The 12,124-nt window shown below is 27.7% G+C and overlaps 1 protein-coding gene across 5 annotated transcripts in view; it reads right to left on the bottom strand.

The window, feature by feature from the left end:
* Positions 1-258: 258 nt before the first annotated feature.
* LOC122715200 (DNA-directed RNA polymerases I, II, and III subunit RPABC3) overlaps positions 259-12,124 on the bottom strand; it is a 59,670-nt gene continuing 47,804 nt past the window's right edge. For all 5 annotated transcript variants that reach the window (XM_043937180.1, XM_043937182.1, XM_043937183.1 and 2 more), the window contains one exon: positions 259-503. In XM_043937180.1, coding sequence (XP_043793115.1) covers positions 386-503 — 118 coding nt within the window. In that variant the 3' untranslated portion in view covers positions 259-385. The remainder of the gene's footprint in view (positions 504-12,124) is intronic.

Here is a 12,124-nt window from a genome sequence, read left to right as displayed (position 1 = left end):
AAATTTCACAAATAGATGATTATTTTTTATATGAAAAAATATTTTTATTATATAGTATAATTAATTTTAAAAATACTTTATTTATATATCTAAGAATCCCAATGGCAGTGATAATATTTAATAAAATATTTATGAACTAAAAAATGTAAAATGATCAACCAATTAGCAAACATTCTTCTTACATAAATATACTATTCTAAATCAAATACACATACAATACATTTTTATGCACGCATATCAATCATTAATATTTTTTCGATCAGTTTAATTATCTTTATCTTATATTCATATATTAAAATAATTTCTCATGAAAAAAGAATATATTTAAAATACATATTTTCTAAGTTATAATTGTTGTAACATAATTATAACAAATGTAACATAGTTAGAACGCTAATTTTTTCATGAGTAAGTACATATGTTGGTCTATCTCGAAACCGTGTAGGTTGTTTGCATCACCCTGTAACCTCATCAGCAATCCTCCAAAGGATACGTAGGCAGATCTGCAACAGAGGAAAAAACAGTAAATGTAAGTCATCACTTAATATGAATCATCAAATTAACAATATGGACATATTTATTTAAAATACTAAATTTTCATCTGATTTTAATTTCCTAATCACCGAGGGAATATTGATGTAATTTCGGGAGAAGGGGGGAATATATATATATTATTTTATGTAATAGATAATTCAAGATAAATTTGAAAAATCATTTAAAATAAAATAGTTAACTAACTTTCAATTTTATATACTAATTTAATAATTACAAAATATTGATTTATCTGTGTTACTCGATGTTTAAAACCTTTTTAATTATGGTCGCGGACCCTACGATCGTCATAATTGCAGTGCCGATAGCGGTCGTATATACAATGTAGCCACACAACCAGCTAACAACACTGCCAACATGCCAATCGCAAAAAAAATTCTTCCAAGGAATCCATCCCTTTCGTCAAGCAATCCCTCCACATGCTGCTCCACGGTGAATTCGATGAATAGAAATACAGCTTCTTTCTGGTGCTAGATTTATAAACTAAACGATATATCTTTAAATATTTACTGATATATCTTTAAATATTTTAATGATTATAACGAAATAAATGATGTAGATAATAATGAGAAGTGATAAAAAAAATACATCAATTGAAAATAATTTTATAATGTAAAACAATGAAAGAAACGTAACGAATCCTAACCTTAACAATATTATTTAGTCATTATTTTATTCATCTTTATGGGTTTAAAATTTTTGAATATATATTTTAATTATTTTAAACAAAGATATTTTTTTATTGAAATAAAATCTTATGTCCATAGAGCAAGATATATTTTTCATTAAGCATTTTCCAATAACAATAAGTTTTATTTTTATGCAGATTTAATTACTATTAGAATAATAAATACTTTTGAATATTTTGAAAAATATATGAAAATGTAATTATTTAAAAACTCTTTTTTCAAAATTACTTGACACTTACAAGAAGTTAATTATACAAGAAAATATAAAAATATAATAGAAATAAAATGATTATTTACTAATACATAATAATAAATAAATTATTTATGTTTTATCTTAAAAAAGTGATATATATCCACAAATGATTCGTAAATATTTAAATAAGCGGAAACATATTTACACATGTTTAGGAAGTTGCGCTACTATCGATTGACCTTGCTCCCAAATTTCTGACCATCCACAGTAAGAGCTGATTATTTTTAACCAAAGTATTCTGAGTTTTGCCCCCACTTATTTGTTCTCTCTCTCTCTCTTCTCGTCACTACTCATTCAATTAAATCTATCTCTATATTAAATTTCTCAGATATTGGCTAACTTACATATTTTCAAAGTGACATTGACAATGGAATATATTTTTCAATAATCATTGACAAATTATTATTTTACAAGTGTTCAATTTTATGTAACAAGATATCAATTTATATCATTTATATTTTATAATATTACATTATTTCAAATTCTTTTTTTTAAAAATATGATATACTAAATGATAATTGTCAAATACATAATATGTATAAATATTAATTGCAATAAAAAAAAATGTTACGTTTCTTTAAATGTTTTACATTTTTAATTTTTAAATACATTTTTAACACCGTGTAACAAACATTAAGAGTACTAATATTAGTAAGTTTAAATATGAATATATAAAAACAAACTATTTTTAAGAAAAATCGTGTAATTTACATAAATATAATAATTATATATATATTTTGTATATATATGTGTTTTTACTGCATTTTGAGACAGCATATGAAATATATTTCACGAATAAGATTCGTTTTTAATTTTGAAAGAAAAAAAAATATGAAAAAAAATTTCTATCAATTCTGGAATAATTAATAAAAATAACATTTTGGGAAACAATGTTTTTGAAAGGTGATGGAATGAAATGAAATGATGAAAAAGATGCAGTACAACATATGATTTTTATTGTCATTATAATTACAATGAGTGATAAAAAACGATGACAATTCATGACAACAATGGAAGTTAGACATTTTAATTTATATAACAACAATATTTAAATTTTTTACAAAATCTTTTACATATTCATATATATTATTCTTTAAATTAGATATTAATGGATAAAATTTGTCTAAGATTTAATTTAAAAAAGATTATAGATAAGAACATATATTGTGAAAATTTAGATCCAAATCGTCATGAATGTCAACTGGCTTCATCTATAATGATGAAACCTTAAGTAGAAAATCCTATATTCATGTTCAGACAAGTTTCTTCTAAAACTTTCCTATAGGTAATAATTTATATATAATGTGAACAATAAATTAAAAACTACGTAAATTACATAAATAAGTTGTAATTACATAAATATAAAAAATATTATTTTTGAACGCGATTGATAATAAAAAATATTTTCAAGTGAAAATACTTTTATGTAATGTAATAATAAAAATGTGCCGGATAAAAGGGCTTGAATGAAACGGGATGAACATATCGTACATATAAATATTATGTTTGTGTTTGAAAACGATGTTCGAGAGATGGATACAAGTAATAATGAAAAAAAAATGAGAATAAAAAAAAACAAGTCGACTGCGAGAAACAACTATCACTGATATTCTCTTATTTATACATCGATTCTTTTATTTAACTGTTCCAAGAATACGAGTTTGTTTACATTACACACAATTATATAAAAAATGAAATACTAAGAAACTATACAACAAAAAAATTTTGTTGATTTTTTGTGAGAAGTTGATGAAATTTTTTTTCCGAGTAAACATGCCGGAAATTTATTGCAACACAAGCGCCACGGCGGTCAAAACAGGTTTCCCATATATCTCATATGTATGTCTGTGTTTGCGTGTAATTCATGGTATTATGTCGCATGGAGTAATTATTATGGAATCTGTACTAACCATGAACTCTCAACAATAGCTATTGTACTATTAATGCAAAAATATTTTTACCATTCAAATTCAGATTGATGGCATGTTTTTGATCTTTTCTATTTTTTTATTTTAAATTTCAATAAAATTTAAGTAAGATTGTCATAAGGTTTAAATTGCACGCTTAAAGATTTTTTTCTTTTTTTATTATAATAAAATTTTTTTCTGAAAGATTTCTATTTATATTTCTATATAGATATATATTTATAATTATGGAATATATGCCTCATAGATAGAATTTCAAAAAATATATAACAATATAATTTCTTTATATTCTGAAATTATTAGATTCATGAAATATAAAATTCCAAACCAAATTATAAATATTCTTTTTGATAGAATAGTTTTTAAATGGAAAACTATATACAAGTTTGCTTGATCTTGTATAAAATAATCATGTAATCATAATGTAATCATTTTTATTCATTTAACCTTACTTGTAATTCTGTCTATAAGAGTCTATAAGATCTTTTATGTATGTGATTTTCCAACACTATTAAAGAAAGTAGCTAAATTATGCATATATTATATATGTATATTTCGTGATTTCTTTAACAAATGTTCTATATTCTAGTTTTAAGTTATAAATTTCACAATCTCATTCTACATTCCAATTTTAACCAGTTGCTACACGCATAGAGACATACAAACACGCTCGCATTCGATGCGTGCACTCTGGCACACGATGTGCGTCGTTAAATCAGGGAATTTCAATTCTGGATTATTACTCGATTGATTTCTATTATTAGAAATATATAACATATCTTCTTTTCTATTTCAATGTATTCTAATTTTTTTTACATTTGAAATACAATTTATAATAATCCAAGTTTTCAATACATTTTTATTTAGCTTAAAAAAAAATGTTTGATTATACAAATAAGTGTATTACAATATATCACCTTGTAGACTGATATATGAATATTTTTTCAATATTAAAATATACTATTTGCTCTAAACAAATCTTATCGTTCAAAAAGATCAACATTATCAGTTAACAAGATGTTATATCAAATTAAAATATTGACACTTTAATGATAGGCGAGAGATAAAAGATTAACAATATCAGTAAAAGTACTATAATATTTTTTAATGATTCATTATGATGTACAAATAACATTTTTCCAAATGTGATTGTAAAAGGTACTTGATCATTAATTTTTTTTTTATTATCTAAATTTTTTGTAAATTCATTCAACAGATAAATTGTATTGTAAAATCGAACTTCAATGTGTAATGTAAAACGTTATGCGATACCGGAACAGAACACGATATACTTTTCAAGTAACCTAATCCCATCGTCTTTCTTCACATATCCAATTGTTTCCTGATCTCGTCTTCGCGAGAATGTGACGTAACGTAATATTGTATCTCGGCAATGTTTTCAATGACACTGCATCGGCGACAAGTGGACTTTTAGCTGGGATGATACAGAAACGAGGATAGAGATGCGAATTTACAAATACACGCAATCTTTACCCTCGTTGTTCATCGCGATACACAATGAAGTTGTCCTACAAAACATTCCCCCCTCCATTCATTTATTGTAAGAATCATCGGTCACGTTACATATCCGAAAGTTTGATATATTTCGTACAATTTCTATTTTTTTTCATACGATAAACATTAAACAATTCGAGAAATTATGATTTAAAAATACAAAAGAATCTTTTTAAGAAATTACATTTTAATAATGATATTTAATCCTTCGAGCCATAAACAATTCAATATTAAGATCAGAAATTCAGCAAGAAAAAGAATACGATATTATGATTTCTCTTCGAGAAGTATTAATATAAAATGTAGAAGGATTAAATATAAAATTATCATTTGCAATTCCCTTTTTAAAAAAAGCAATCCGGTGAAAAGGAATGTTGATTATTTTACGTATATATGTATATATATACATGTAACCGAAATTATTCTTTTCTTTTTTTTAAATTATATATCGCACCGCCGAAAAGCAGCAGCTCGGTGACCGTTACTCTGGTGGCGGTGACAGGAGAGATGTCGTACCAGATAGTGCATTTACAGTATTCAGGGCCCGTGTAAACGCGCATCTGGCACGAGCCCCAACTGCCCTGTAATCTCATATTGGCTCGCTTCCGTTAGCTCTCTCGATCGTGCTCTCTCGTTTGTCTTTATTTTTTTCCCTTTCTATTTTTCGCTCATGTTGTCACCTCCTTCGTTATTCTTTTTTTTCTACTTTTATTTTTCATGATCTGCTTTATTTAACTTCTTTACACGCTGAAACATTTATTCTTTTAAAAGGAAGAATTTCCTTGAAAACTATCATGGAAACCGTCGTTTTGTTTATCCGATTTATTTGATTACGAATATTTCACTTTATTAGATTTAAAATTTATTTTTTTATTTATACACGAGGATATTTTTTTAAATCTTATTTTTTATTCGCGCCTACAATTCGATTATGTTAGTAATAGGTCACAAGACATCGTGCCACTTCCTTCTCGTTAATTTAACACTCAATGGAAGTATTTTTCTGCTTCGTGGAAAATGTGATCGGCCTGACATTGGAGAGAAAGAGAGAAACGCGCCAAGCCCGTAGGCAAATTGCTTTCCGACTAGCGACTGGACTACTCACTCTCATTGGTTTTATTCCCATCATTTTAAAGAACAATAGGAAAGGATGAAACAAAAGAACGCTCATTTTCGTGTTACCAGTTTCAATGGCTCTAACACACCAATAGTTTGGATTAATTAATTCTCATCATACAAACTAAACTTTCGGTTCATTTTCCTTTTCTTTTTTTTTTTTTTTGCGGGAAAAAAAAGAATGATATTTTTCGACATTATTACAGATATTTTTATATTAATATATTACATTCCATTTTTTCTTTTAATAAAAAGATTTAAATATAATTTTTTAAATAAAAATTTTAAACAAAATATTAGTAATTATAACGCGGAATAATTTTTAATTTAATATTGATAGTTCAATAAAAAATGTTATACGAAGAACTGCCTATCTAATGTCAGCTGATACTACTTTCCACCGTTAAAGAGTCAAATGAAGAGAAGAGACGTCGCTAATAATAGATTGTCCCCGGTGCCGCGACGTCCTGGCGTCGGGACGCACTCATTACGGTTAATATAACATTTTTAAACTAATAATTAAAATTAATGTTTTCTTTTTCTTTTAAAATTAACAAATTTTTAATTACTCACACAAATATCTGAAGCATAAGTATCAAATATAAATTATATTCGTTTATCGTAATTCTTAAATTGAACATGAAATGAAAACTGATTTGTTAAAAAAAACTCTTTCTTTTATATATATGGATTACGTCACATGACGTCACACAAAAGTGAAATGTTATTCACATGGAAGAATTATATTCGTATTTTTTTAAATTTTTTTAAATTATCCGAGGATTTCAATTAAATTTCATATCTTTTAACGATTAATATTTAAAATTTATTTAATTAATTATTTGTAAATTTATTTACTAATAGTATTATTTACAAGAGATTTAATTTAAAATGTTTACGTCACATATTTATTCACGAATTAAAATCTTAAATATCGTAAATCTTAAATGTCGTTTACGAAGAAAAATATGTGTAATATAGTCGATTACACAAGACTCGTAAAAGTTCTTGAACGACACCGATGCTACCGAGAGACTAGTTACGTGATGATGCATTTAAGAGTGCAATAATGGCTCAAGAAGCGGACACGTTATTGCACAATCATGTTCGCGGCTTAGACCTTCGGTAATATTGACCGAACACTAATGAAACCTTGCGTGCCATTTCTATTACGAATTCTTTTTTTTTATTATAATATAAATAGATCATCTCTTTAGCATTGTGAAAAATGAGAAAAAATCATAACTGCCATATTAAAATTATTTTTGAGATTTCATTAATCCAATTATAAAATTATGAATGAAATTTTGTCAGAAATATTTCTCAATAATATTCTCGTAAAATTGATAAAAATAATGAATCACAAATTTAAGATTATTAGCTATTAACTTTTGGTATATATATATATATATATATATCTTTAATTTACCAACAGAGTAATATAATAATGATTCATGACGTGTATTTAATTAATCTGTCATATGTTACACAACATAACGAATTGTATTTAAAAATGATCGATTTGTTGAAAAACATTAAAGATTCCATATTACTTCAATGCACCATCACGCAACATTATCGACGAAACAATTGTAATTCACATGCGTTACGCAATCATGCCGAACACGGCTGAAAATATTCACTGCTTGCTTAAGGATTACATTTTGATAAATAAACTATCGAATCAATTACAGTTTACAATTCACTTTGGATTATATAATCAAAAGATCGACCATGAACGGTTAAAGATAAACTTGAGGCGCGTGAATCGAACCGAAAAACAAGCGTAGTTGTGTTTGTGACACACTGCCTCATCGAGCACTACCGCCAATGGGCAACTGCAAACTCATGTTCCGTGTTGCATAGAATACAATCAAGATTTTAATGTTACACAATTATGACCTTGAAAAATCTAATGTGTTCAAGAATCTGACGAAATCGATTCGGAATTTGAGCTTTTCCTTGCTGACCAAGCTTTATATATTTATACGAAAAATTATTACGCGAATATATTTCGAACGTTAACTTGTGCACAGTCCGATACATAAGACGACAGCGACACCTCGATTACAAGCGGGAACGACATTCACGTTCGAGATATCCAATCGACTGAAAGATGAGATTTTATGATCGTTTTCAATATTGAGTAATCCTCATAAATATATTTGTTTGGTCAATCATATGAATAATCATCGGAAAGAAATATTTTCCATAGATACTTGAAAAATCCCGATCAAAAAATCTATTCTAAACGAAGATAATCTTTAAAAAAAAAGAATATTTATGTAAATCAAATTGATGCCAAGTATACTTTTTTCAAAATGATATCTCTCAATATATCTTTTTGAAGCGACCAATCCAATAAATATTTATCTAATTTATTCTTGTTAGAGCGAGAACACGTGTGTATGTGATGATCACCATTATAACCTTATTTAAAAAAAAAAGAAAAAAGTTGGAACAAAGCACACGAAAACCAATTTTTAATAAACATATATGAAGGAATGTACAATAAGGAAACTAAATAATCGGGCACGCAAATTTTGTGTCATGATGAGAAACACGATACGATTTAACACAGAGAAAGAATGCACGCGACACGCGCGACGACTAGTTGACGACTAGAGTAGTAGTCATGGTACTGTAGCAAGCAGCCACAGTGAACTACGACGTGTGACCGTAGAGCAGCAGCAGCAAGCAGAAACGGCGCTGCATTCTCACCTCTATCTCGACTCTGTTATACAATCCGCACGCATATATCGATTCCTTCTAAATCAGAATTTCCTCAAACGATATAACGATCGAACAACAATGTTTTTAATGTTCGTGTAGAGAATATTAAAACTATTGTGTAGTGATTGAACTTAAGAAGGAAAGATTCCATTAATTTATGGAAATAGAGGTTAAAGGAAAAAGAGGAAATTGAAAATCAAACGAACCTACTTTGGTAACTAAACCGTTATTTATAGCGAAGATGAAGATAAGCTAATAGTATATAACTAAAATGCTATTAAATAGAGTTCTTCTTGTTATATTATATATTAAAATGTTAATCATTCGAATACTTTAATTAAAGAATTCAATTTTTAAAAATCATTGATGAAAATTTAACTTAGAAATTGTATTTATTTTTTTTGAAACAATATACGTTTATATTATATTACATTACAGCATGTTTATTATTTCATGATGATAAAAAGAAGTTGAGCAAATATAAAATAGATATTAAGATTGAATTTGTAATTTTTGCTTACACAAAATTAAAAATTTGATCCAAATCAATCTTCCTTATAATGTATATTGGCAATGTTCGAAGTTAAAAGATAAATGAAAAAAAACATACTAAAAGCAATTGCTGCTATCATGCGTGCTACCATTAATTGAGATGTCAAAGAACAAAGATTAATTGCTTCATAATTATTTATTTTTTTAAATGAAACAAGATTTTTTGACTCGAAAGTTTCAACAAAGAAATCAAAGAAAATTATTCTAATAAGAAAAAAGTAAATTTTAGAAGAATTGAAGAATTAATTCTTTAGAATATTCATATATTTTTCTCTCTTTGAAAAATAAATTGAAAATATTGATCTTATAAATTATGCGAATTAAAATTTAATAGATAAACGGAGAAAATTGGAAAAATAAAATTAAAACTAAACAAGAAAATGGAAAATGATAAGAAAGTGGAGCAAATGCTCGTGAGAAAAATCCAGAAACGATCAACGTAGTTTTCAGACGAGGTAAAAGCTACATAGAGCTGTGGTGGTTGTAATTGGACCACTTTGTCGTTAAACGAGCTTAACGATCGATTCTGCCTTCCACTCTAATAGCATAATACGGAGAGGCGACGGAATGGATCTTCTGACCGGTGACGTTGTTTTAATATGAACGTCACTGGCTGACGAATATCTTGTGAATCATTCACTGGTAGGGAGTGTATATATGCACATATACAGATTGTTCATATTCACATTCCAATTGTGGAACGAATTATAAAAGACTCTTATCAATTAATACATGATACTACATAAAAATCTATCTATTTCATCCGATACATGAATTATTTCCTAAAATGATCAATCTAAAGAATATATATTAATCTTTTATTTGAAAAAATAACTTCTGCTCTCCATAACGATCCAGATTTTAGAAAAAATGTTAAAAATTACACACACAAAATAAACACATGAGAGTCAAACGACTGTATGCACCAATTAACAAACCCTTATAGAGAATTATAATCAACCACTGTGGGCTTTACGACCAATATAAAATTCAACAAAGTCGAATCGATTTCTCCTATCAAAGAGATTACTTTTGTATCGGACCACTGTGCATTGAACTGAAAGTGATTTGAACCGGTCGCGTTCGCGGGCGAGATCAGAAAAAAAAGTCCGCAGTCTGGGACATCGTGAGAAGAACTAGTCGCGACTAGGCAGACGGTACGACATTGTGCTTGTAAAGGCGCCTTGTCGAGCGACGACGGCAAATGTGTTACACAATACTGGCCAAAAAAGCTGTGCCAAGTTGCGTGGCGTTGGGCCACGGTGTAAATGTGTGTCCACCTAACCTCGAAACCAGAGGAGGAACAGAGAAAAGTGGTACACTCGATGCACGATCGTTTTATGCATATACATATATGTATGCACACGCTCGTAACTACGGCGTGTGTCGAGGTTGTGTGTCAGGTGTTAGGGTTGCGAAAAAGCTCAGGGTTATTTGTACCATTCGGGTCGTCTAGGGGCGTTATCTTTTTCATCCCACGACGCTTTGAAAAGTGATCTAGTCAGAAAAATCGAATCGAAACAAGAGGTTAGGTCGAATTATCGAACGTGTTACCATAAATGTGCCGATCCATCGAATCGTTTAATCGTTAACGATAAATATCACAGGTGAAATTAAAACGTGTTACGTATGGAACAATAAAGAGGAAATATCTTTGTGTTGTATATACTTGGATGTACAGTATGTTAGAATAAAAATAGAGCATGATTGTTTGCAAGTCGAACGGTCGAAGCAACGAAGGTCATCGATATTTTTTCAAGCATAACCACGCGCGCTTAGGTGTTTTTTAGAGATAATTTTGACCACGCATGATACGCTTTGTTGTGAAACTGGGCTATTATATAATGTTTTGTAACGAAGTTCTCGATAATAACATAGATATAAGCGCGGTATTCGAATCTTGCACGCGATTACAACGCGAATGTTTAATTTGGTAATGAATATTTATAACAGACTATACTGTATGTAGCGAACGAAAATAATACTTATTAATCCCGAAAAAAAATTAATATTATTTTAAATATAAATTTTTATGAATATTATATATTTTTTTTAAACCGTTCTGTCAACTCGTAAATTAATCTTTTTCGATATTTTTTAATCAACTAATTCGATCACAACTTGTCATTAAATATTTATTTTATAATATATGATCGTTAAAATTTCCGATATAGTATATCTACTTGAAAATGTCAGTTAATGGTTGAATCGATATTAGAAATTCGAGTCTATTATAGGAAAAAATCATATAATCTCTACCGAAAAATATTATTTTAAATTTGATACAAATAAATTTAATTAAATAAAATTTGATTTAGATAAAAAAACTTGATTTAGATAAAATTTCAAATTTCAATGAAGATTATATCTAAATCTTTCATCGATAGTTTAACTTTATATATGACTTGCTTAAAAACACTTCAACGTCATGCGTAGATATAGACCGGAAAGAAATATTTTGATTTTAATTATTTGCTTATGCAAATCGAATTCAATGACTGATTACAATTAAATTTTATACGATTAAAATGTCATTTCATCTTTCTATCAATATCTTCCAGTATATAATATTCAATCAAAATTTGAAATTGTTTTGAAGAATCCTGTATAACCCAATAATCCAATAATTAATTTCATTGGTATCTTTAATAAAGAAAAAAATTCATTCATTGAAAAATACGTAACAAATTTATATAAGAATTATTATCAAACTTTATCCATAAACGAAAATTATTTCACATCAATTAATTATCAATGACTCAACAAAATTAATTATGATTATCTTTAAT

Source organism: Apis laboriosa, unplaced genomic scaffold (assembly GCF_014066325.1).
Source record: "Apis laboriosa isolate Shangri-la unplaced genomic scaffold, ASM1406632v1 scaffold34_cov151, whole genome shotgun sequence".
Taxonomy (NCBI): domain Eukaryota; kingdom Metazoa; phylum Arthropoda; class Insecta; order Hymenoptera; family Apidae; genus Apis; species Apis laboriosa.
The sequence above is the reverse complement of the archived record's forward strand: the minus strand, read 5'-3'. Positions and strand labels throughout refer to the sequence as shown.